The 27,206-nt window shown below is 42.6% G+C and overlaps 1 protein-coding gene across 1 annotated transcript in view; it reads left to right on the plus strand.

Moving 5' to 3' along the window:
• The first annotated feature begins 5,247 nt into the window (after positions 1 to 5,247).
• The window catches only part of EFNB2 (ephrin B2), a 45,615-nt gene continuing 23,656 nt past the window's right edge, over positions 5,248 to 27,206 (plus strand). Inside the window, exon 1 of the mRNA XM_030949808.1 lies at positions 5,248 to 6,415. Within this exon, the coding sequence (XP_030805668.1) occupies positions 6,288 to 6,415 (128 nt within the window). The 5' untranslated portion in view covers positions 5,248 to 6,287. The remainder of the gene's footprint in view (positions 6,416 to 27,206) is intronic.

A 27,206-nucleotide genomic window follows, 5' to 3' on the forward strand; every position in this document is an offset into this window, starting at 1 on the left:
ATGTGTCTGCATAGAGAAAATACTGTTGGTGATTGTGTTCAGTATTTAATTTTTATTTTATTACAGTTTGAAGTTTGAACTTCAAATTTTGGTTAGACAAGTTCTGGGTTGTTCTGGGACTTTGTGTGTCGTTGACCATCCCAGGGAGGCAGGTAGGCATTTTTGTTGCCACCTACCTTGAGCAGTATTCATTTCCTTTATATGGTAACAGAAGAGATCTTAGTTTTCCCAAACTTGTTCATAAATGTCGTGGATAATTATTTTAATATGAAACAGTGGATCTGTCTGGCAAATGTAGGAGCGTGGAAGGCCTTAGAACAGCATGTTAAACATGTGCTCTTACTTTGGTGATTTGCTAAACTGCCCTTTGAACTTTGCATGTTCATTTATCATCATTTTTCCAAGCCCAAGTGGAAAGCTGACTCCTAAGAAATGTATTGGAGGGACAGCATCCATGCAGCTTAACAAAGCAAAGACAATTACATTAGTGAGATGCCTAAACTGCCAAGCAACTGCATTCATATGTATAATCTCACTAAAGTATCAACAGTTCATCCATTCCTATCTTGTCTTGAAAAAGACGATCTTTGATGTCTTCTTTTGTCTTGAGCTACGTGCCACCTCATACACTTCACCCTATCTATTGTCCTTCCTGACCTGAAGCTGATATCTCCCTCTTTGTGATGCTATTAACATCTCGGAAAAATGCTCTCAGGATTGAGTTTCTGCTGTTTTTTGCATGTACACCAAATATGGAGATGTTGGTTATTATTCACTTTTAACTGCATGCAGTATTTCATTGAACATTTTCAGAGCTTTTGGGGTCTTAGCTCTGTCATTACAAGGTCTCAACTTGGTGAAAATGCAGGTGAAATTCAAGTCAATAAACACCTTCCAGGTTGTGTTACAGGGGGGATTTATTTCAGAAGAGAGCTGTGGAGCTGTTTGTACGCCTAAGGCTCATTCCAAGGCAGGAGGATATGGTGAAGTGCCCAGGTTGGTATGGTTTCGGGCTGACGGGCCAGTCTAGCAGGAGCTGAACCATGACTTTCATGCACCTCTGTTCCATTCTCATGCTGGTATTGCCACATGTGCATTTCAGGGTTATTCCACTCTTTCCATCCCACCATTTTGTTAGCCTGCAGAAGGGTGCTGAGTTTCTGTTGACATTTCCATACTATACAGCCTCATGCATACAATCATCTTCCATGGACTGACACTTAGAATCAAGGGTTATGCTAGCTCAGCATCAGCTCTGCTCCAAAGGACATAGATCCCCTTTGACAATAAAAGGTCTGTTCTGTAGCAGAAGCTTGATCCCAGGTCATTTTTCCTACCCCTCGTATCACAGACCATAGTATAATGTAAATATTTTTGTTTTCAAGGAGTGGTACAGAGAATCAGCATAAGTCAAGTCAAACACAATTAAAAGACATGGTTTGGATGTATGAACGTCTTTATGATTTTTATTACAAGGCTGCTTGAATTCTATAGTGTATCTAGGAGAAGCCAAACTCATTTTCTAAGGAGCTATGTTGACCAAAACTACAGTTCTAAAACAGACTTGGTGAAGGCAAATTAGCACCTAGACGTGTACTTACTCTACCATAAGTGCAGAAAATGCACTGTTGCAGTGTGTATTAAGAGTTAATTATGTATTAAGAGCTGTTGCATGTATCTGGCACACTTGGCCTGTACAAATGATAAACAATCCATTTAAGTGAATAAGCATCAGTCACGATCATTTCTCTTTATTGAATTTGGCAGTAATTGTATCCATTGAGTTATATCTTTTTGACTTTCAAAACTGGTACATTTTCATATAATGATGAATTATGGTGAGCTTTTCCACTTCAAAAATTTCATGTTTAGGCTGATGTTTAAAAGAGAATCAGAGATTGTGGGCCCAATCCTGTTCCTGATAATGCAGATTATCTGCCCTTCATTACAGATTTTGTAGTATCAGAGCCCGTATCTACATCATTATTGCTGACATCACTGTTCGAAAGAAGGTGAAAGAGGTTATTCAGTGAACAGAATTTTTTTAAGCTAGTGTGAGGTACAGGAATAAAGGTTTAAGCGGCACAAACAGCAAAGTCCCAGTTTTTCAGTGAAGGCAAGGGATAGGCAGGTCTCACCTGCTCGCTGACAGCGCTCATCCGCCCATCCGTCCATTTGTGCGTCCATCCCCGTCCGCCGAGCCGGGCCGCCCGGGCGCCGTGGGACGGCGGCAGGATTTCCCCCCGAAGCCCGTTCCCTGCGCGCTCGTCTGTCAGGAAACCGCGCTCCTTGCGAAACCCGAAATGTCTGCCGGGACCTCCTCCTGAAATATCCCCCACAGAAGCGGCCGCCGAAGCCGATTTCTAACTTCGGAGCACTCGTCGGCTTTTTTGCTTTGAAACCCCAGTCCCCAGCCTTTACTCTCACGTTTCTCCCGTGTCCGAGGCGCTTCTCGGAGGGAGACGGGAAGGCTGGAGGCCGATGCAGCGGGCGCAGGGGTCGGGACCGGGGAAGGATTGCGGTCGCAGCGCGGCTGCCCAGGGGCTCCGCGCCGCCGCAGCCCCTCCGAGCGCCGCCTGCCCCCGCCCGGCCCTGCTCGGAGCCGTCAGTAACTCCGTGGCTCTGGAAGGGCCCTGCGGCCCGACCCAACCGCAGGGAGCCGTTCCTCGGCCGAAAAAGGGTGACCTGAGCAGAGTAGCCACCGAGCCCGCTTTTCTGTGGATATCTTAATCTTTGTTGATTAGGTTACCTCGGAAGCAAGTGGCCAGTTTTGTCTTAGTTTTTACTGAAAAAAGATTTTATTAACTTGGATTTTTATACTCTTACAGTGCATCGGTAGGATGCTCGACAGTAGAGTAAAACAGCTGTATTTGCGTAAAAATGATTAGGCACTGGACAATAGGAGCCGTGTGATATATTTAGCTACGAGAGGATATTTTCAGACAATACCAGGGCTCTTCATTTCCTCTGGTTTACTTAAAGCAAGGATACGAAGAGTTAGAGGTCACAGTTTACTCACCACTTCTAGAAAACACCGCTCGTAACCTTTTGCTTCTAAACAAACAGAAGCAGCAGCGTCACAAAATTGAGGTAAACCTATTTTACACGTCTCTGTTGCTGGAAGCATTTATCAGGCTTCGTGTTTACATTGCCTCACGACCGGCTACACACCACACATTTGTTTAAAAGTTTAATAATTAAGTACCTTCCTCCCCTCACTGGTGAAGTTCTCCTTTGATGCCCCTCGGTGTGCATAGATACCTAAGCTCCCACTTGAGTGCTAAGTTTCCGTCCCGGGAATCAGATCCTTTTCCACTAAATTGCGTCGCCAGATCTGCAATTCCTTCCTCACTGCAAATTAAATTTAATTAAGCAGTTTACTTAAAACGTATTCGATGTTTTGTGTGAAAAGCAAACTGATTTTCTTGTTTTCTTGAGTGTTAGATTTCATTAGAGAACTACCAAACACAATTAACTCAAAATCTATGGGGCTTCGAGCGCGCTTCCAATTTCTTTCCTCTCTGTTGCGACCAGGAGGAGCGGGCTCTACCAGGCTGAAGCACCCGTTTAGTTCAAAAGGGGTCGGAAAAGAACACTGGGTTCCAAAATTTATCCGGGAAATAAATTACAGTGCCAGTTGTTTTCCTTATAAGAGCTTCTTGGCGTTCGTCTAAAAGTCGGACGAGTACCATCACGAAGCCGATTTTTAAGCGAATACACATATTTCTTCAGGAATAAAATTATGCAAAATTGGCTCTTTACTAGGGTTTTTGGTGGGATGTTCTTTGCATGCCTCGACTAATAGGTAGGGAAATGGCAGAAAAGAGCGCGGTAATTTACTGGGATTTAACTTTTAATCCTTTCTGCAGATACTATTTTGGCAAGAAATCCCTACTGGAAGAAATTCGGTAACCCCTTTAATTTCACAGGAGCGACTATGCCATTTACACCACCCCTGTTTAGCCTCGGTACAGCTCTTGTCGCAGACCCCTCGCGCGTGCCGCCTCCCCAGCCCGGTACCACCTCCCGGGGCAGCGGTACCGCCGCCCCGCTTGGCTTTTGCCGGTGACTTTTGCGGTGGAACGGTGTGGGCGCCGGAGCGGGCAGGAGGCGGGGGAGCGGCGGAGGGGACAGCCGCGGGGGAGCGCTCCCCCTGCGGAGGGCAGCCGCTGGCCGCTAGTGGGAGCTGTGGCGCCGTGGAAGTGCCACGGCAGCCGCGGCGTGTCGGGCTCCGAGTGCGGCGTCGGAAGCACCCGCGACCCCCCGGCGCCCTCCGCACCTCCCGGGGGACCTGCGAGGCCGCGGGGAAAGCACCTCCAGTGCTGCCCACAGGTAGCTCCCTCTGGCCAGAAATTAATGATAAGAGTGAAATAAAAGGGCAAGGTGCCGTGTCGTTGAGATACGCGGCGTCTGGAAACGAACTGTGTCCGAATCCTTTCCCCACGAAAATCTAGAGGGGAAGAAAGAGTCTCTGAGCAATCGCCGGAGAAAGGCGAGGGAATCCGCGGCCGGCCCCGAGGCCCCGCATTGCCCGCCGTTCTGCATCCTTCTGAAGTGCTCTGCATGTCCGACTCTTCTTTAATTCAGACGGCCCGTAGCTAATTGTCGCGCAACCAGATAAACTTAGAAAACTCACAAAAGCCGTGGGAAGGGCCGGTGGGAAGCTAGCGCGGAAGCACCCCCGGGCCTCTTTCCCAGCAAGGAACCCGCAGAAAGTTGTGCACGGAGCTCTGCGCCAGTGGGAACGCGGCCCGGCCCTTCTCCGCGCCGCGGCACGGAGGTGGCCGCTGCCGCGCAGCGCCTGCAGCCGCGCCCCCCCGGGGTGCTGCGCTCGCAGCGGCGGGCATGGTGAGAGGGAGCCCCGCGCCTCCCAGCCCTGCCGGTGCTCCCTGCTCTTTGAACGGCAGCGTACTTGGGAAACAGTTTTAGCAAAGGCTGGGGTTTAGTGCTTATTTCTTTTTTTTTTTTCCCCTGATTTCGCTCCATCTGGGCTCGCCGCCCCCCGCACAGCCCCGGTGTGAGTCAGAGCGAGTGGACTCGCCCCGCACAGCGGGCACTGGCCGCCCGCGGCGCGGCGGGGCCGGGGGGTGTTACCTGCCGGCCCGCTCGGCCGGGCTCGGCGCGGCCCCGCCCGCCGCTCGGCGGTAAGTGACAGGCGCGGCGCCCAACCAGCGCGGCGGCCTGCCGGCGGCCCTATGAGCGGCGGCGGCGGGGCAGCGGGGCCGCGCTTATATGGCTACGGCAGCGCGCTGCCGCTGGCCGCGCTCCTGCGCTGGGGACTCGCAGCGGCGGCATCGGAGGTTGGAAGCGCCGCGCTGGGAACGACAGTGGCTGGCGCCGCTTCTCTTCCTTCGCTCCGTTCCTTCTCCTCCGCGGTGGGTTGCGCGTCGGCGCAAGTCCCGCGCCCGTCGTTCCTCTTTCTCAGTCAGCCGCCGCGGCGCGCACTGCAGGTCGCGCAAGGGGAGAGGGACGATTTGACGCTGCGACCCCCCCCCCCCCGTTTTGGTTTATTTTATTTTTTATTTTTGTAATCATTATTGTCCGTCCCTGTTTCTTTCCTTGCTCCGCTCCGTGGTCTTTGCCGGCGACAAGGACAGCAGTGCCCCTCGGGGAAGCCGGAGCCCTGCGGATGCGCCTCCCCGGGACTGGGGGAGCTGACTCGGAGTGGATTTATTGACTCGCGGTTGCTTCCGAGCTGCCCGAAACAGCCCGAGCTGGTGCCCGTGCGGATTGCAAACTGCGGGGAGCAGTGAGAGACATACAGGAGGAGCCGCCCGCCGAAGCTGTGTCCTTTTCCCCCCGACCCTTTTATATCTCCCGCCACCCTTTATTTTACCTCTTTTTAATTTATTTTTTGTTTAACTCCTTTTCACGCGGGCCTTAGACACTGTGAACGCGTATGGCGCTCTGGATCCAAATGGGAGTTGGCAGTTTGAGTGGCATCTTCCAAGGCAGCCGGGAGACCCCCACTAAGAGGAAGGACTAAGGCGTTTGCTTTTTTTTTTTTTTGCTGTTACTTCGGAGGTAGCTTGGATCTGACCTCACAGGAGATATTCCTACATGCGAGTGGCATACATGACTCAGTAGATCTGCTTGCAGTTCTCGCCAAGTGCATCGTCGACTCTTACTGATTTTTTAAAATTTTTTTTATTAATCTTTTTTTCCTATCAATCATCCCGGCTGTTGGGATACCGGGCACCCACCCTGCTGTTGCCGCTCAGGTGCGTGGGAAGGCGCACGGCGGAGTTGGCGAGGCTCCGGGGAGGGACTCGGTGCCGCCTGCGACCATGGCAGCGCGGAGGCGAGATGCCTCCGCCTGGAAGTACTGCTGGGGAGCCGTGATGGTTTTATGCAGAACTGCACTGGCGCGGTCCATCGTTTTAGACCCCATATATTGGAATTCCTCTAACCCCAAGTAAGTTTCCATCCCGCTCCCGCCCGCCGTCTCCCCGGGGACCGGCGCTGTCCTCCGTGCGCGGGGGAGGGACGGGACGGTGCCGCAGGTCGGCCGCGGCCGGCGGCGGACACGGGGACGGGGCGGAGTGCACTAGCGGCGAGCGGCGGGGGCTCCGGCCCTGGCCGGCAGCGGAATCCGGCTCTTCCCGGGGCGGCTGTTTCGTGTGACGGCGGAGCTGCCCTGTCGCCCCTTGCTCCCGGCGGGAGGGAAGAGGGAGGACCGGGGCGGCGGATCGGTAGCGGGCTGGGGAGTGGTGCGGCGGTAGCAGGATAAAATCTGCGGGCAAAGTCCGGGCTCGCCCGGGCTGGAGCAGCGGAGGAGCCGGGCTGCGCTGAGTTGCCAGGAAAGGGTGATACTCTCCAACTGCTCCAGTTGAGTCTGCAGATGCAAACTCATCCCATTGACTCCAGCGAAGTTACATCTGCTTATAACAGGGCTAAATTTGGTTGTGGAGTTGATGGTATCAAGGCACATGTCAGTGAGTAATGAACTAAGCATTATCCATCACACAACCATATAGTGTCATTCTTCATTAACAAACCCAAGCGAAAATGTACATGCGTTCCCTGGACCTCACTTTTAAAGCTCACTCTTAAAAGAGATGCGTTATCTTAAAAAAAAAAAAACCTCTATACTTAAACTCACCAAATTATTGCTGTTAGAAAGAGGAACTTTTTGAAAAGTGGGCTGTGCTAAAGAAAAGTCTGAGGCAGTGACATAAGCTACTTACACTTCTCTTTTGTCTCCTTGGATTTTTGACATACAAAATGGAAGTTGGCTTTGTTCACTTGTGAGAGCCTCTGAACTTTTGTGATTAGAATCACTAGTTTAGAGAACAAAAATCATGATAGGAAGAAGAACTCTGATGAGTTAAGAGAATTTTAAAGCAGAAATGGGTTACAATATTTTTTATATGCATGCTCCATCTTCAGTTATATATGTTTAAAATTAAATCATATGCAATGTGTTAATTGAATTTAGCGTTTCCCATTAACTCCAGTAAGTACATGTCTTGTTTTCCCGGGGGAGTTTGTAGAGGAAATGTTAGGTGGTGATGAGACAAGTATGAATGGAGTATTTCCTGGATCAGGGATTAATCCTGCACAGGTGGCAGGATCTCTAGGAGTTTGGTGAAGATTTCAAAGTTTGAATTAGGAGTAGCATCTCAAGTTTACCAAGTTACCTTGCCTTACAATCATCACCTACTGTTGCTTTCACTAAATGAAAAAATCACTATAGATTTTTGCCTGCATTATTTTTTAATACTTGCTCTGTTTCTCTTTACCGAGAAGTTTTCTACTCTTTCTTAAAGAAAAAGAACTAAAAAAAAAAAAAAAAAAACTGGCAGGAGCGCACTGAACTGTTCAATTCAGAGTCTCTATTTGTAATTTTGATTGACAAATACTTATTTAGTATATGCATCAGGTGGGAAGCCTGTTAAAATTTACCTCCAGTCACTGGCTCAGCACTTGCATGATGTTGCACAGCTGAAGCCTTTCTTTGGCTTAAGAAAGGCACGGCGTCACTGGGGAGGATGAAGCGGCCTGGCCGGTTGTAAAGCGGGCTTTATAAGGCTGTTTAGGCTCTCGAAAGGCAAAGGCTGAGAGCCGGGGTTGCATTGCAGGAGTGGGCCTGCTGTGCCTGGTGGAAAAGAGCCTTGGCTCGGCCTAGGAGGAAGGGGAATGCTTTTGCATCGCAGGCCTCGCTGGGTTTATGCCTACAGAGGTCACTCTTCCAAAGCAGAAGAGCCGGCTGCTCGGGGCTCTCCTCTGCCAGCCCCAACCTGCTTTCTCTTCTTTTTTAACTTACCTTGATCGCTTTTGTTAGCCATCAGTGAAACGAAAGCATCCGAGCAGCTGAATTCAGCCCATCTCACGGAGCCTGGGGATATGCTTCTTTTGTCAAACACGATTTGTGTTTCCATTTAGTTAATTCTAAACTGTTTGATTACAAAAAAGGTTTGAATGTTGTTAATGGTAGATCTAATGATAATATCTAATTACTTTTTCAACTTAAATGCACGCTTAAAAATAGGTTGTGTTGCTGATGTAATTGAATTTTCTTGAGTGATTCATTGAGGCTTAATCACCACAGTGAAGAAGTACACTATTAAAATTAGTCTTTTCAATTGCTGGGGCTAGTGATTTATAGGCCTCTTGGAGGCCTGGAGTTTGAGGAGGCTTGCAAATGCATTCCTGACACTGCTGCTGGTGAGGCAGCTCCACTTCTCCAAGCAGAATTTCTTACTAATTCTTCTCACACTTGTTTGCCTGAAGGATCCTGAATAATTTCTCCTTAGAGAAGGTTGTCCTCACTCTGGATTCAAGCTGATTGTTAGCTTGGGAACTAAAGCTGTTGAATAGATCTTGGCATGGTATAATAATAAAGCTCCTTTCTAGATTTGAAATAATAACTATCTTTGATGCTGGTTAATTTATTCAGGGAAGCTGTGCATTTAACTCTATTGAAAGTCTCAAGGCAAAAATCTGCTGAACAGGTAGGCAGTTAAAATGGGAGAAGTTGTTAGGTTAATATAAAGTATGAAATAATAAATTTTAGGTTAAGGTGAGTGTATAAACTGAATTGATTTTGCACTGAAGTCTAGGTGTTATAATTTCTAGCAGGTGGCTGGAATGGAGGGCATGCAGTAGCTATTGGAACACAGCTCCCCTCCCTGGTCCCCCCTTATCTTTTTAGAGATCTGCTTTATTGCCTTGACCAAATCATGAGATTGAAGTGACCTCCATAAAATAATTATACCTATGACTATATTGCTTGAGAGGCTTAACATCGCTGTTGTAGATGGTTTTGGCATACTTTATAGACTTACCATCTGAAGAACTTTTAGATCACCCGATCTTGAAAACACAGAGGAAAAATTGCTCTAGGTTTAACTCCTGTTGACACCTTTTAACGGGAGACTTCTTCTGCGTGTGTTGTTTCTGCCAAGACAAGCAATGTATGCAGATAGCATGGATTACCTCAGTTTCACCTCATAAGGGCTCTGCACTGCCTTTAACACGCAGGACCACGAGTAATGTTATGGGGCACCTTTCAGTGAAGCAGTAGAGAAATCTCATTCAAAAAAACATCGCTTATGTCTAAGTGTCACTATTTCTCTGCATGCTATAGGCCAGCGATCAAGGCGGGTCTCCTTAGTGACATGTGGAAGGTTATCCTCATAAGTGGTGCCTTTGACACTGATTAAGTTAGATTATATAGCTGTTTTTCTCTCCCTCTGATAACCAGTTATATATGGGATATTTCACAGCCTGCCTCTGAATGAACGCTAACATGTCAGAAACTGATAAAATAAACTACAATTGATGACCCTGCTAAATGTTCTATTCAGTAGCGTATAGACTAGTCTGCTTCTCATTGTATCTGAAATTCTTATTTTTGTAGGTAAACAAATGCACATTCACTACCGATTGAATAGCCCCTTGAACTATGCTCTGCAGTTTGCATTTGGGTTAATCTTGTCGGTTTTAATACAGAGGGAAAAAAAGGAGAAAGCACCAGGGGTGGAATTGTTAGTGCTTTCACATCCACATTCCTCACATTTTGTCAGGATGATAAACTGTAGGTAATGGACAGCCCTTGTTTCACAGGACAGGCAAGCCAGCCAGAGCACAAAGAGCTTGCTAAAACGATATCACACAACATGTTTGGGAGGCTCTCAGCTAGACAGGAATTTATTTGGGAGTCCTGTGCTGTGGGACTACACTTTCTAACCTATGCAATTACAGCTTCAAGCTGAAGAAACAGGAGTGGAAGGTTAAAATTGTTTAAACACATGCTCCTAAATTGTACCCAAAACATAGCTGTTGACACTTGGTGTGCTAATAGATGGAGCAAGTGGTGGCTTCCAGTCAGTCCATTTGATAGTTCTAGCATTTGTAGCCAGGTCTCTGAGGCACAGGTGAATTAGCAAAATGATTTCAGAATAAACTGAAGGCTGCTTTCTTCAGCTGGTTATTTTCCCCAGCCTTTTATAGGTAGAATATAATTGCTACATTATTTATAGTAATTATGTTAAAGCATGTTATCTGTAAGCTGTGCTACATTATTTCACTTGGTTTAATGAAGTAATTGCCTTTAGAAAGGCTGTGACTAAAAGTCATGCTAAAATCACTTAAGTTCTCCCTCTTCCCACACATGAGAATGCCTTCCTCTCGGTTTTTTTTTTCCTTTTTTTTTTTTTTTTTTTATTGTAAGGAGATCACATTGCTTGAGGTGTGACACTCTGGATCCTCTCAAATTCGGCCAAGGTTCCTGGCTTGAGAAATCAGGAGCTGAGGTGGCAGCTCTGGCACTCTGGCATGGACAGGCCTTTCAGCCCTGCACAGCAGCCACAGGCAGGCCTCCTTGGGGACCTTTTTTCCTTTATGATCTGGTCTTCATGCATCGTGCAAACCTGCAGTACTTGAAATTGCTTGTTGCAAATGAGAAGAAAGTGTTCTTCTGAGAAAAAAAAATAGTGATTAAAATGTTATTCATGTGTGCCTAATGTCTGTCTGCCTTGGCTTCTGACATAAAGAAACCTGTTTTTCTGGTCATTTATCATACATCTACATGGATTTGCTTATGAGCTCATTCTTTGTGAGGCGTTGTGGAAACTTACATAGGAATGTTAAACTGCTTGAAATATTTTGATTAAAATACTGAGTGCCACCGTGCATAGACCTTCAACTAACACGCTGTTGTCCTGAAGGAGGGGAAGTTTTTTGAAGGGGGGGGTGGGGTGGGGGAAGGGAGCAGCAAGGGAGAAGAGTTTGTGGGGGAGTTGCATGAAAAAGCAGAGGAAGGGAGGATGGCAAATGGACAGTGTTAGAAGGGCTTGGAAAAATCTCCTGTGGCTTCATTGTCTCCTTAAAGCCAGAGAGCACAAAGACAAATGCAGTTCAGCCTTTCTCCCATGATGGAAAATGTAAACCGTTGACACAGCTCCCATGTTTAACTTGTTTAATTCTCATTTTAAATTCAGTACTATACCAGCCGTGTGAACTCTGAAGATTTCTTTAGTAATCCATTTTGTAGTTCCGAATCAAAAACAAAGTGAAAAGGTCTGACACAATTTGCTTTTATTTTTAGGCAAATCAACCCTGGTCATAGTTAATAAGGGGATTACAACCCAGACTAGGTCTTTACAGATGTAATGTAAATCAAGGGCAGAGTATAAAGAAACTGATCCCTTTTGATTGAAGTATGGTAAAAAGGCATAGAGAAACTAGCAGCAGTAATCTGATTGTATGGCAATAAAACCACCATTTTCTGTCTTTCAGATAAAAATAATGTGGTAAATCCATGCAGTTCATAAGATGTAAAGGCAGATAAAGGGTGATGCCATGGCAACATATAGATTAGCTTGATGTTGGAAATGACACGTCTCTGAAAGGGGTGTTATAAACTAAGGGCCTTGCTCCGGGCTGTAAGGTATTATGTGAAAACCGCACAAAACTTGGGGGCCGGGATTAGGAACTATGAAAGGCCTACTTGTGGCTTGGGGTGGTTGGAGCGGTGAAGAAAAGCTGCTCAGTTCTTGCTCATTGGTGGTGTATAATATGGTAAAGATAGATTTCATTTACTGCTTTTTGCCGAGATGGGGGCCGATTAAAACTCTAGATGGCTGCATTTGTGAGGTGTGGAAGATTCTCATTTTTAACTCCTGCCCTAGCAGCAGCCTTTCTGAAGAATTGGCTGCACTTGGGATTTGTTGCCTTAATCTATTTGGGCTTCGGGCAGGAGCATGCTGGCAAGGCACAGAGAACAGAGGGGAGAGCTAGTATTGGGGTTATCTGGAAGGAAAACAGAGAGCTTTTGATTTCAGCTGTGTTTTAGTTTGTGGTCTCCATCTCGCACTCCATGGGAGCAGCAAAGATAAACATCCTGCATTGTCTGTGCCTTGGCCAGGTGATACTTCAGCATCTCTTGTGTTTCCCATCCTGAAAAAATATAAAAGAAAAAAAAAAGCTGAAAAACCAAAAACCGTACGACCACAAACAAACCAGCATCCATTCCTATTTACCAGTCAAGCTGCAGATAACCAAATGTTTCTGGCTGTCTCTAGGTGGTGTTTATTTCCTAAAGGCTGGCTGAAATCTAGAAATGAATGAGATAAGCGTCTGCCTCCCCCCCTTCCCCTCCTCGCCAGCCAACTTAGAATCACTGGGATGAGTTTGCTGTCAGCCCCTTGAGTTTAGCCGGCAGACAATATAGCTATTGTTTAATCATTTATTTTAAGTGATCTGTAGCTGTAAAGGTAGTGATAGACCTCTCCTAGTGCAGCTACTTGGATGTGGTTTTTCTTGCTTTTTCTCTTAAAGAGCCTTTAAATAGTTAATACTTGCTTTTCTACCCAACTGACAACCCTTAACGCCCACAACTTAAAGTCAGCATTACATTGCAAATCAGGGGTACGATTCAAATTAGAAATATCTACTTTATTGCCTGTTCATTTGTCTGCGAAGGGGAGAGCAGAAAGCACTCTGCATTTGTTAAGCGCAGTCTAGACACAAGGGGGAAAAAACACCGAAGCCTACAATAACAGTTGTGTCTTTCTTTACTGGGAAGGAGCCTGGGATGAGCTTGGCAAAATGGAATTCATGCTGTTTGTTTGGCAGTGGCTTGGACACTTTTAAAGTGGATTGGGTTTGGGGGATTTTTGTATGTTTGTTTGATTATTCCAGGGTTTTTTATATAAAGATGTTAATTACATGCTTGACTTTATCATTCTTACCCTATCCAGTTGTGTGCTGGAAATCTTCACAATTCTGACTGAAAAGGGGACTCCAGACCCCAAACTGTCAAGCTAACGATGTGATTTAACAAATGAAAAATAAACAAGTGCATATAGGGAGCCGAATGGATTGGCAGAATTCACAGGACCTGAAGTGCTCAGATGGGTTTCCTGTGTTGAAACTTAACCTTCACAAATCTATAGCAAAAGATCCAATTCATTTGCTGAAATTCTCCAAAGCACAGGGGCAACCTCATCTAATTTACAGGCCGGTCACATTCAAGCACCTTGCATTCTGCATTTGACAATGATTGCTAATGGGCCATTCAACTAAAGTATTTGCTTGTTAACAGGGAACAGAGCATGATAAATGTCCAGCAAGCTTGCAGCCTCCTTCAGCTTTTCAAATGCAGACTGGTGCATATTTATGGCAGGCAAATGACAAAGGGGGAAGCTGAATTACTCTGGCCTTATGCTTTCTGTTCGAACAAGGGTTAAAGTAATTAAAGAAATAATGCAAAAACCGATGTCCTTTGTTTACCCACCATTATCCAAAGTTTAGCTTTCGAACCTGCCTGTCATGTCACATTTCAGAAATGTCCCAGATAAGGCCGGACAGGTTTGACAGGGCGCAGGGAGAAATGGGGAATCATCTACGAAGAGCATCCTGGACAGTGGACCCCAGCTCTCCCTGCATCCAGAGTCTTTCCCCTCCAGGTTCCCCTCACCTTAAGGAGTTTTCACTGATAGAAGCTCGAAGATTATATTTAAAACTGGGATGTTTCAATTTTCGCAATTGTTCCCTAAACGGGGAAAAAAACCCCCAACACTGAAGCGTGGACAGGCTTTGAGAAAACATGTACATTGGGCACAGTATGTTTCTGGAAACCAGGTATGAAAACAAAATGGCAGAACAAAAACCAGTTTTGCATTGCTCCTCCACCCCCAGATAGACTTAAGACCCAAAAAAGATGGAACATGCACACAGAAATTTCCTAAACTTGAAGTGTCTTCAGTGTAATTTTGAATTATTTGGGTTGGGTTTTTTTTTGTTGTTATCATTTTGTCCCTGTAAATTCAGGTTTAATCTTAGCCTATCTAGTGGTTGTTCAACTTTATGAAAATACCTCCAATGATTTCAGTGAGTACTGCAAGTCCTGCAAGCCTGAAAGGGTTTTACGATGTAATTATTTTTCATTATAGGCAAAATTTAAATTTTCTTGTTATGAAAAAATTCTTTATTTTTACTCTGGGAAAGAGAATGTACAGATTATTTTTTTTTTCTGTTAGCTGTGATGCAGAGAACTTTCCTTCACTTTCCTTTGATGTGATTATATACATTGTCAAAGACAGCAAATAAGGGCAGGACCTCTATCTTTTTTGGCAATCCTGGCCAGCCAACACCCAGTGTTTATTGAGGTATCAGCATGATAATTATAATGCAGCTGATTTAAACTTTGATGTAATAGTCTTTCCTTTCTTCTGGTTTTAAACATAAGTTCCAAGCCAAAAAAGATGAAGGTTGGTAGAGGATTGTGTTGCTAGGTGAATCATTCCTGATGTATGACATATACATAACTATAAGATGTGTTTCCTACCTGTAGTGTTCTTTTAAAATGTCTCATGGGTGATGGCTAAAATAGGATTTACAAAACTTTATTTGGTAGGATCAGAGCTTTGTATGCTTTAAAGGAAAGTCAAGTTTTACACGTGTCAATGGAAAGCAAGAAATTATTTGGCTTGTTTTACACAGCAGGATAGGTTAGATGGTGAAATTATGTTAGGCTGAAAAATTTGTGATGCTGCAAATTGCTTCTCACTGTTTTCTTACCTTCTGTTTGAATAGGGCTTTTATTTATATACCCAGTCCAGAGAACAACAGTGGGGAAGGTGAACACTGCACTGTAAAGAGAAATGTGTTTTAAAGCTAATAAGGGTGATTTGAAATTTTATTATCATTATTATTATTATTATTATTATTGTTAGTTAAAACCCAGTCTCACTTGAATGCTATTTTATTTTGGATTGGGAGTTCTGCCAGACTCCAGCCTGTCAGAGCTAAGAAGACTCCAATCAAGTCCAGGCCTATTTCTGCAGCAAACGGGAATCCTGGCTCCTTGCCTGCAGATTCATTCAGGAAGACCCATCTGGCTTTTGATGTTCTCCAAGTTTGAAGCAGTTTGTTTAAGGAACCTATGCAGTGAGCACTGGTGGAAGCACACATAACTGCGCTTCTTCTGACTCCTCGTCAGTGGTGCATCGTTTCACAGTTTCATTTTTGCTTGGTGCTTGCCATCTGCTTACCTACTGCCTGAGCAGCAGTTGGTTTCTATACCTGACTAGATGAAAGTGTAAATTTGGAGTTGGGAACATCTTGACTCCTTTTGAGGATTTGCAGTCCCATAGCATTCTCTGTCCACACTTCAGTTGCTTTCTTCATGTTTAATTAATTTCAGTTTAGTTCAGAAGCTGGCAGCTTAATCACTGCACAACACTTTACCTTCAGGTTTTTGGGGAGTTTCTTTTTCCAGGGTGTTTTTCTGAGCTGAACAGATTAGCTGAACAGGAAAAGTCACATTGGCGTACAGATTACTTCACTGCCTGAAAAATATTAAAAAGGTGTAATCATTCTTTGTAACAGACATTTTTCAGGTGCCTTTGGAAGAAAACCAAAAGCCACATATTAGATTTGTAGGGTATTGTAGTCTTCCATTCTGTGGATCAGTGTGTGACACCAAGGCAAGCAGGACTGCACTGTGCTCCTACAGCCTGACTTGGGAAACTGTCTTTATTCAGAAAAGCTCATGTCGAGCATGTGCTGAATGCTGAATATTTTTGCTGAAGCAGGACGAATTAAGCATGAGCTGTCTTGAACCAAGGCCAGTGTAAGAGGTTTTTTGGGGTTGGACAAATACAGAGCTCTCCAAAGCTTTGTTGCCTTTTTTAAAATCAGAAAATTATTCAGAAGCTACATCCCTGTCTGCATTTGGAAAGAGATATATAGCTTGTCAGTAGTCAGTGTGTCCCTTGTGCCAGCTGGGAGCTCAAGCAGGTTTATCAGCTGTGCCTCTGGAGTGTGGCTGCACTCTGGAGTATGCCCTGCTTCAACCGAGTTTTCTGTGCATTTTTTAGCTCACTGTTTGGTGTATTGCCAAAGAGATCACTGAGAGTGACCTGAGAGTCCAGGTTTCCCCCTGCAAGAGAGGGCCTGGTTTGTGAGGGGTGCACTGGCTGAGCCTCCCTGCAGTAGAGGCAGGGCAGTGGGTTAAAACTGAGTGGCTGGATCTCCTGTTAGCCCCAGCTTTCTGCTGAACCCCTCCAGTGGACTCTTCCATCTGGGGCAGGGATGTCAGTTGTGTCAAATGCACATTTTTGATGTTTACAGAATTTTTTAAACTACTCTATTGTCAGTTCAGCTGCATTTCAGAGGCTCAGATGTTGTAGTGGGCCAAAATCTTGTTTCTTCATAGGTCAGATACTACTTATGACTTGAAGGTGGCTGTGGCCACCTGGTTTTATTCTGCTTCTGCACATCAGTCAAACCTTGGAAAAGTTGGTACTTCGTGTCAGAACACAGGATCTTCATGCTTGCAAATGGCTGAATCTTGGGTTTAATGTAAGAAGCAAGCGCAGACTGATTATAGGTCTCCCATTTGGATTTATGCTCAAGGCCATTTTCTCCTTGGCATAAAAATGATTTGCCAAAAAAGGTTTGTTTGTTATACCATTCTGCTACTGATTTGGCATAACTTTTCCTGCCAGTTCTGAGTTAACAATTTGTTCTACTTCCAGTGTTTACTTATTCAGGCAAATGGTATGCAATAATACTTTTTCTAACAACTGCAAAGTAGATGAAATTCTGTCTTTGAATTGGAGATACAATCACTGATTATTAATGTCTCATCAACTAACAAGACAGTCCCCGCCCTCTTTTATAGACTTTGCTTGGAGCGTGTCTTGAAACAAGACTGTACAGGTGTGAGCAAACTGTAGTTAAGAGAAGGAAGACTGCAAACTTTGGTTGGCATCCTTATATTGTGGCTGACATAAGAAGTTTTGTTTTTCTAACAGGAATAGTAGAGAAGAGCACAGAATAGCACAGCAATGGAACAATCTGGTTTGCACTTTTCAAAAAGTAGTTCTTTGGCAAATGCCAGCTGCTCTCTGTTAGCTTTCTAAAAGTGAAGGCTTCAGTGACTTGTGTAAGAAACACACATGGTTTGGTTTGACTTTCTGTTCCATGCTCACTACTGCTCTGCATCATTTCCATAAAGTGCCATCTCTTGGGTTTGGCACACCCTGCCTCTGTGAGCACAAGTCAAGTAGAGCAGTGGTTTTGCGTTGAGCTGAATTCATGGCACAGATTTTTTTTATTCTTTCTTTTCTTTTTTTTTCCCAAAATTCAAACCATATAAATACCTGATTATCTTTGCCATAAGAGCAAAGAACTACTTTAATATTCCCAGTAGCATATTTTGAACAACAATTCTTTAATTAAAACAACATTGGTCTCTTCCTGTGTTTCATGGCTAGCAAATGAGAGAAAACACCACTGTTAATATCAAAGGGAGTCAGTTTTCATTACAGTAATGGTTCAATTGTGCAATGCTGTAGGCACTGAAATTTAATATTATTGTGACTTGTATTGTAATTGTAGGATGACAGAGGAAAATGGATTAAGTTTAAATGTAAGTGTACACAGCAGCACATGGACTTTTTCAATTGGAAGCTGAGGGTTGGTATAGGATGGGTCCCCCTCTGGCTCTGTCATAATGAATTAGTATTTTGTAAATAACTGGCCACTAGACTATAGATTTATTACCTTTTGCAGATCTATGTGGACACACAGACATACATTGATTGTGTAGTGACTGTAATTGCAGTGCAGAGTTGCAGAACGGGTTTATGCCTCTAGGCTTGCAGGGTATTTGAATGTCTAGGCTTCTTGTCTTCACCATTCATGGAAATATTCTTGCCTGCCAGTTTGTGAAGTTTTGTTCTGAAGGATACACCCATCCTTTTAGTTCAGGCATTGCTAGCATATGCATGGCCTCAGACTGGAAAGCCCTTTGTCATCCTGATGAATAAACCGAATTCAAGTTGCAGATGATCTTTGCTTTAGAAAATTATGCTAGAGACAACGAGTGTTAATGAGCAATATCCCCCTCTTTTCCAGTCACCCATAAACATTCAGATTGCAATGGAAGACAGCAATTTAAACCATCCATTACTGATCTCTCCCATGCAAGATTAAGGACAATGAAAGCTAAATGTTTCATTTGTTTGCAGTTTAGGCAAGTGGAAGATGTCCCTAAAGCAGTGCCTGAGAGTGTATTAGTGACTAAACATCATGCCCTGTAGTTTTACCCCATATCTTCACACTCTTCCTCAGATGTATGCTCACACTGAAACCTGTTCTAATGTTAAAGTGCAAAAGGGGGCAGTAAAGTGCTATCCCAAAAAAAATGTTTATTTTTATGGGTACTTTTTGTGGCAAAAGTTGCATTTCTCAATAGGCTTATAATTGCCATATTAAAGTAATGATCACAAGAATATCTTCTGTTTGAAAGGCTTACAGACGTTGCCAAAGTGTATCATTAAGTCTTGTGGAAGTAGTGTTTGTCCTGTGTATTTCCATATACTTCTGTCCTTGAATGGAGCCCTGAAACATGCTACCTTTTTGGAAGGAATCAAAGGCAGGAAACTTTCTTCAGATATATTTAGGACGTAGCTATATGAAGCACTTCTGAAAGAATTCCAGCTTTGCTAATCATCTCTGATTCTCATGTTGTGCATTACTTAGCGCCACGTTTCTGGAAAAAGCAAAATGAAAAGAATGCTGAGGCTAGGGGTTTCTGCTTGAAGTACTAAAGTGTGTAGTGGTGGCAGGGGTCAAGAGTTGGGCTCTCATCCAGACCCGCATGCATCATTTGTCAAGAGGTAACTAGAAAGAGCAACTAATTACAATGCACCTACTGAGTGTTTTTTCTTTCAGAAATTTCTCAGAGTAAGCCATTTATACAGACTGGCTGCTGCTTTCTACTGCAGCCACTTGCAGTTTTTAAACTCTACACAGAAAGCACATTTCTGTTGAAATGAAATTAAATAGGAAGGAGAATGTGCCTGTGTGTTTCCGTGCTTTTGTACGAGAGCAAGTGATCAATGATTCCATTTGCTGAAGCTGAGTAAGTCCAGCACTGTTGTGAGGTTCATATTTCTGTAAATGCTGATGAAATGTTAATATAATACACTTTAAAATAGAACATTGGTCATACTCATCCTTTTTTTTTTTTTTGCTCCTTACTTAAAAGACTGTCGTGAAGCACATTAGTGGTTCTTTTGTGGTAACAGGAATTGATTTAGTAAATGGATCAGAATTCTCTGGTGCTTTAAGTACTTTAAGCAGAGCAGTAATGACTTTCTGCATATAATACAAAAAGTTAATTGCTATTAATAGTGCCTTATGTGGAGGTCATATATGAAAACGGAATATAAAATCTTTATTTTTTTTTTTTTTAATCCTTAGATTTAGTAAAGGATTGGATTGTGTATCTTTGCAACATTTCAGGCCTTACCCTTGTGGTAAATGTTCTGAGCCAGGTTTCACATTCTTGTGCAAAAAACCTATTGCACAGGAAAAGACAAATAAGTGTTCTCATAAGTTTTTTAAGGCAGGGAAAAACATGACTGACTTTTACGCGGGGAAACACAAGTATTCATTTTTGCTGTCTGGATTTAATGGGGATGGAGAGGTAAAACACAAGTTGGTTTGAAGGTTTTAGTTACGTACATGGGTTTTTTTGTTTCTTTTCTGCAAGCAAGAGCCAAAGCAGCAAGGGAAAGGGCAACTTTCCAGCAAAACTGAACCACCTCTCGCACACGAAGATGACATCCCATTGGAACAGATACACTGCCTAACAGCAAAACCTCTCTGGCAGCTGCACACCAGGTGGCTGAAGGCAGGATGGAGGGTTGGGGAAAGGGGGCTCTTGGTGCCCCTGTGTTTGTAGTCACGTCATCATCCCAACCTGAGATGACATGATTCCGTGGAGAGGGACTGCACAGTGACCTGCCTCTGCTGGAACCCAGGACTGGGGTGGCCTTGACGGGGAGTCTGCAGCATTTGCTTTGGCTTACTTACTTTGTATGAAGAACGAGATCACATCTGTAACCCTGTATATCACAGCTTTTAAGGAAACAGATTTTCTCCTTGAGTGTCTCCAATAAGATGTGCTTGGTGCTGGGTTGCAGGTGACCTTCCATATACACAAAGGGTGAAAGGGGTACGCTTTTGCCAAATATCACCTCGTGGCTGCAGGGTTTGTGCTCTCTCAAGTGCAAGGCACCTTTAGACTTGGGATGATTCTAAGCTGAGTGGAATAAAAAAGTGTCTGTGTTTCTGCAACAGCACTAGTCGTAAGAGTTATTTGTTGAAGGAAGCTTGTGACAGATATAGGAGACCAGCTAGGGCATTTTCTGATGTGTTTGAAGATGAATGGTGTCTGTGGGTATCTCCGTACAGTAGAAGCTCTGTGCCTTTAGAACTGTGATGTGATGGTACAATTTAACTGTCAAATCCAGCAGGTCCATGCAAAAGAATATTTCCTTTGGAGAGAAGCATATGCACTTTAAGCCCATCCTTGGTTTACACTTATTAGAAATCCCTTGTATTTTAAATGCTTTCCTGTAGTATTTTGCTAAAGGTAGTACAATGAATGGATAAATGAAATGGCTAAAATTTCATACATGTTCCTACTTCCTCTCCACTAAAAAATTTGAGAAAACATAATAATGCTACAGAATCATTCTTGTGTTGGTTATTAACATTTCACTTGCAAACATACTGCATCGTTTTGTCCTGCTGATGTAAATGGAAATCCTGAAACCGATGTCAGTAAGAATAGGTCCAGAAAAAGGCACCAAGACCAGTCCCCATTTGCATGGCTGCTTTTGTGGCACATGAAATGGTGGCACCACTGATGTGTTGTGTCCAGCGTTGTGATTAAACCAATATAAAACCTTTAGCATTCCCTTATTTAGTGCACTGCAAGCATTTGGCCCAGATAGTCTGAAAGAAGATGGGCTCTTTTAGAGGTGAGGAAGAGTTGGGAGAATAAGGTACCCCAAATCCTAGAATGGAGATCAGCTATGGTTTTGGGGAACTGTTTCAAAGCATTTATGAGTTTGCTGCGGGTTTATTTCAGGGGAGCCTGAACATAGGTTTTTCCCTTACAGTAGAAGTGAGAAATACAGGACTTAACTGCTTTACCAACTCATGTTATAATATTTTATAATTTGGCTTTGTATAATGTGGTACTTGCCATTAAAGTTCTTAAGGGATGAGTGTGAATATATTTGTTTATTTATTTGTTTGAATTCATTTTAGTTTCTAGCCTGCAAGTCCCATTAATGCCAGCAACTATTCCTTATATAAATTGTTTCATTAACTGTGTGGAAAGATGTTACATATAAATAAAGGTTAGCAGATTAAACTTCTTCAATTTTATTTAAATTCAAAAACATCCCTGTTTAGCATGTTGTGTAAAACTTTCCTGTAGTATTAAAATGATTTAATAAGACTGCACTGGTAAAGAAAAGTAGCTTCCAAAACTCACTTAAAAGAATTCTAATATGAAATGCTATGCTTTTTTTGCTCTCAAAGTTTCATTTGCTAGTCTGTGTATAAAGCCAGTCTGTCATCTTGCTGTGTCACACTATGGTATTTTTTCTTGCAAAGATTCTGCAGAAGCATAGTGCCTTTTTTCCTCATAAAATTATGTACCCATTTTATGACAGACTCCACATTAATATTTTTTTGATGAAGCTTGTTTTTCTGTCTGTCCACAGCAGTTACTGATCCTGTTCTCACTGAATTCATGTTCACTTAATCTATTTAAAGTGGAGAGAGATGAGTCCTATAAAATCACTGCTTCTGCACAAAAAGCATTTACAGCCAGGTGTATACCTTATATGCACATGCATATGCTTGTACATGGTATTGAATATGACAAAAACTAACATGAAAGTTTTGTGTAGAGCTTTTGCAGAGAGCTCTGGTCTTTTGGATTTTATGCAGTGCAGTGTTTATGGGAAACAGGAAACTGTTTTTCTGCTACTTCACTGAAATCACTAGCCTTTTCCTGAAAATTTTATTTGCTTTGCATCAAGCTGGTAGGACTTTTGCCTTGCTTAAATATCTCTCCTGTGGACTAGGTGATATTTGAAATATGAATGTTGTTGTTTTCTCAAAAGTCAGATGACTAATACATATGCTAATTAAAAAACATTCTTTTTAGACAGTAAGGGGTTGATGCAGAATGTAATTCTGTATTCTGTTTCAGTTTGCAGTTTTATAAGTAACGGACTAACATACTGTGTTATTAGTATTCATGATATTTCCTTAATAAACTTTTCAATGAATAACTTTAGAGTCAGGCTCGTAGTTAAAACTTCATAAAGTTAAGTGGGTAGGATTCCCCAACAGTAGGTTTCAGGCTGCATTTTAAGAAGCGTCTTGATTGTTCACATTTTTAGGATTATTTTTGTGACATTAATTTATAGCTAACTGCCTACACCAATTAGTTCGGGTAAGTTATTAAAGCACAGAAATTTGGCACTGCCTCTCTAGTTAAATATACAAGCCTTGCATCAAGTACTAACATGCTTTCTAAAATCATATTTATTTTATAATTACTGGAATATAGTTAAAGCTAAGTGTGCATATATATTTATAGTATATGTACATATTTGTATGTGTCTAGTTTCACAAGCTGGAAAAACCCTGACAAAATATAGGGTTACATCACTCAAAACTGATTTAAAAAATCTCTTAAGAATTTATTTCTCTAAGAATTTTTTCTGTAGATAATTTTACAATTTCAGAATTTTCTGCATACTAAGAAATGATAGAATATTCTCAGTGAATGAGAGTGTGGGCAGGTTAAGTTCTACTTTTTTTTGAGAGAGAGTTTGCTATTATGAGGTTAGGCAAGTTTGTGTGGCTATCATTAAGCAAAATTCCTTTGTAAATTAGTATGGTTGAATGTACTAAGTTTGTTTCTCTAAACAATAAGTAGATTCTTAAATTCTTTGGAAACTAAGATACTTTAAAAAAAAGTCACAATCAAGTTTAACTTCTTGAAGACTTTGACAAGTAAGGTTGCGTTATTGCCAGGAACTGCTGCTGAGACTCAAAATAAGTGTGGTAGATAAAATCATTGAAGTGTTGGTGTGAGTCGGGAATGAACTACTCTGTTCCCAATTTCTGTTTGTAACTCTGTGACTTTTTGGTCAAGTACAACAATTATTTTAAAAAAGGTTTGGGAACTCTGCAAGGTGTTGTTATTTGATGAGCTGCATGACTAGTTGGACATGTGGGAGGGATTCACATCCATGGGCTTTTGCACAGATGTCAAATGTCGCCCACAATGCACCAGTTTTGGGCTGACAGTAAAAATGCCATCTGTATCGAAAAGTGCCAGACAGAAAGTGCATGAATTTCATCACACAGCTTATATGGTACTTAATATACTTTTCTGTGCTTTCTCACAGCAGGCACCAGGATTATTTATTGTGAGCAGGATTTTTCAAATGCTCCAAGAGTCTCTCCGTATCTGACTGCTGACAGGAATGAGTTGGGAAGCTTGCTAAGCTTTTCTCTTAAGTTTTTGTTGGGGTCCAGGGGCCTGTGTTGGTATTTAAGTTCTGCAGTAAATCATACGTAGAGCTGAAATGCAGAAAGTTAGAAGGCTTTTTATAGAAAGCAGTGGTTCCAGTGCTGTCACTGTCCTGACTACGTGGAGAGCATGTCACTGTCACAAGCCATCATTGAAGTAACAGCCTCCACAGGATCAGTCCCAGGATTCTGGAAACACCTTGCTTCATCTTTATTATATCGTGTTTTGATGTGAAAAAAAAAGCTTTCTAATTAGTTGAAGGCACATTTTGATCAGACTTTTAAAGCCATTTTGTTAACTAAAATTTATAGACACCATCCTGCAAACATTTCATCAGTCTTGATGCTATTTTGGAATACTTAAGACAACATCAACACTTGCTGATGTTGAAGAAATGAAGACTCAGGATTAATCCTTATGCTTTTTAACCTCCACCAAGGCTGAATGTACATTGTCCTTTCTTTTTTCTTTTTTCTTCTTTTTTCAGATAGGTGGTCTTCAAAAATAGGATCATAAAACAGTAGTCTTAATCCTCCTGACATTTCCTAAATAGCTTCAGAAAATGCTTAGTACCCAGCAAATGATTTATTTAAAGTCTTTATAAAAAGTACAGTAGTGAAAGTACTACACAAATGCAGGAATAATAATCATGCCTATGACTAATCAGCCACTGTAAGTTTTGTGCTTGAACTGAAATGCATGAGGTGAAACTTTTTTATTAACTCCATCCATATTTGGGCTTTGTTGTTGTAAGAAAATAAGGAAAGTAAATTGGAAAAATATCTTTCCTAGCAAAGGTCATGATCAAAACTGCAAAGTGTGGAACATTTTCAATACAATCAAGTTCTCAGATTAATACTTGCATTTTAAGCCTTTTTTCTTCCCTAATCCCATCAGCGTTAGATCCTACAAGTTCAGACACTCAAGTGGAAGGAGATTTACTGAGTTTAGTTCTAAAACTGTACAGACTTCAGAGTCATAGCAAGAATATTCACTGCCATAAAATCTAACAAGTGCATTCATTTAAAGCTCTTGTAAAATGTAGTTTTAACTGTCTGTTGGGGACAGTTCTGTCCTCTACCTTTTATGGGACAATTCCTGGCTGAAATTAAGGCTCACAAGCATGCCCTCTTTCCTGTAGATGTTTCTGAGGATTGCCTGGCATACCATCTCTCAACCCATCGTGTTTGTGCTCAGAGTTTGCATGGAGAATTTATTTTGTGGCTGTTACATGTATATACACAAAGTCTAAAATTAGAATCGTGTCTTTTGTTTCTCAGGGCAGATTTGAGGTTATATTATTGATAATGATGGACAGGTACATTTATCTAACTTAAGAATTTAATATTTTTTATGTATGGGAATCTAACTTGATTAACTTACAAGCAAAGATTCAGTCCTTTGAAATCTCACGTTTCCTATTACACAGTCCTGTTATGTGAAGAAGAGTTGCTGGCAAGAAGAAGCATTTGCAGCAGTGGGACCATACAGTGACCAGCCTTTGTTGTGGCATGCAGATGGGGGAATATGAGTGATTGTCATCTTCCTGATACAGCAGTGCTGCACAGCAGCAAAGTTAAAATGGGGCTGTGGTCAGACAAGGTGGTAAAATCAGTCACAGGTGATGCAGGTTGGCTTGGAAACTCTGTCCTTTGCTTTTGCCTGGTCAGAGTTAGGGTTAGCCTCTCTCTGAGGAGAGCCAAAATCAGAGTACATGCTGCTCCCTTGGGAATATTTGCTGGCTGGGATCCTCCTCAGTCATAGGATCATAGAATTGTTCAGGTTGGAATAGACCTGTAAGACCATCAAGTCGATCTGTTAACCCAGGACTGCTGTGTTCACCACTAAACCACATCCCTAGGTGCCATATCTACACACACTTCTGGCTGTCCTTCAGCAGGCTGGTAACTCCGAGGATGCACTCCCACCTATCCATTTGTTTGACCATTTCAGCTTTCCGGAGGCGGTAGTCACTGCATTCCTTTGACATGTCTGAAAACTGGAGGAGGAGGCGCAGCTTTGCCCTGTCTCCACTTCAATCTCGGTTTGAACAGCCGTGGCCAAGCCCAGTTTCTGCAGTCTGGAAATTACACTGCACAGCACAAAAGAGCGCAGTGATTTATACATCAACAGTCGTTTTTCTTGCCATAACATTTCATTGTTCTAGTTCCCTAAATCTGTAATTACACGTCTTTGTCCTGCTACGTGCTGCTTCATAACAAATATAATTCTTACACTGGCTTTGTGAGTGAAAATAATCCTGCTCCAGTTAGCACAGATCATAAACTTGAATTGTGTGGAGCAAGCAGTTGTAAATGATGGATTTGAAATTTGGGGTGTTGCATCATGCTTTAATTCAGTGGGTTCTCCCCCAGCAGTACTTCATGCTGGTGGCTCCTTTTGCCAAGCCAGAGGTTGGAGGTCACCGACGCCTACAGCTTTGTTCTGCGTGGGCCTTGATACTCTAATTTAAAGTTTCCAGGAAGGCTGCCTGTGAATAAGCTAGATTTACTACGTGTGCTGTTTAAATATTAGCACTTGGAGAAAGGTGTTCATTAGACAGGAATTGTTTCACTTGGTTTTTCAGGCCGATTCTCCATTAAGGAAGATCTTTGGAAAATGCTGGCAGGCAGGAAAAAGAGGAAAGAAAGTCTTTTAGGTCTGTGCATTCGAGTACATTGGTTGTGTTTCTGGCTGTTGTTCTAAAACATGCACTTCTTGGCCTTAATTGAAACAAATATGTCTTAATGGAGAGAGAAACAAACAAACCTGCTGTGGCTTTTGTCCTTGTGAGAACATGACTCCTCATTTTGTGCATGAATCAATACTATAAGTATTTGTATTTTTTTTCCATGAAGAAGTGGTCATGTTTGCCTGTTAATTAATATAAGTAGGAAAGACAAAATACTCAAAATACTGTGTCTAACTGCAAATATTAAAGCTCCCTGCCAGTTTGCGTAAGAAGTCTTCCCATAACAAGAAAAAAAGCACACCCATCTTTACCTACTAACACAAAAAAAACACCAAAAAAGAGCTAAAATAATGACAGTAATGGTGGAATTTGTGAAGAGAAATCATTGTAGTGGAATGGTCACACTGTCCTGGATATTAAGTATTTTTCCTAGAAGCATGTGTGGTCCATGTATCAGGTAAATCTCTGTCCATCACAGAGATCTGTAAACATGGTTGAGTGTCTGATGTTCCTTTGTGTTACACTAGTAATATAACAATATTTATCAGCATGTTGATATATTGTTAAAGTCTTACATTTTTTCCTGTCCCACATGGCTGTTAAAGGTGGTTGAAAAATTATTTTTGTCATCCTTCTATATTC

This window comes from Camarhynchus parvulus, chromosome 1 (assembly GCF_901933205.1).
Source record: "Camarhynchus parvulus chromosome 1, STF_HiC, whole genome shotgun sequence".
Lineage (NCBI taxonomy): Eukaryota > Metazoa > Chordata > Aves > Passeriformes > Thraupidae > Camarhynchus > Camarhynchus parvulus.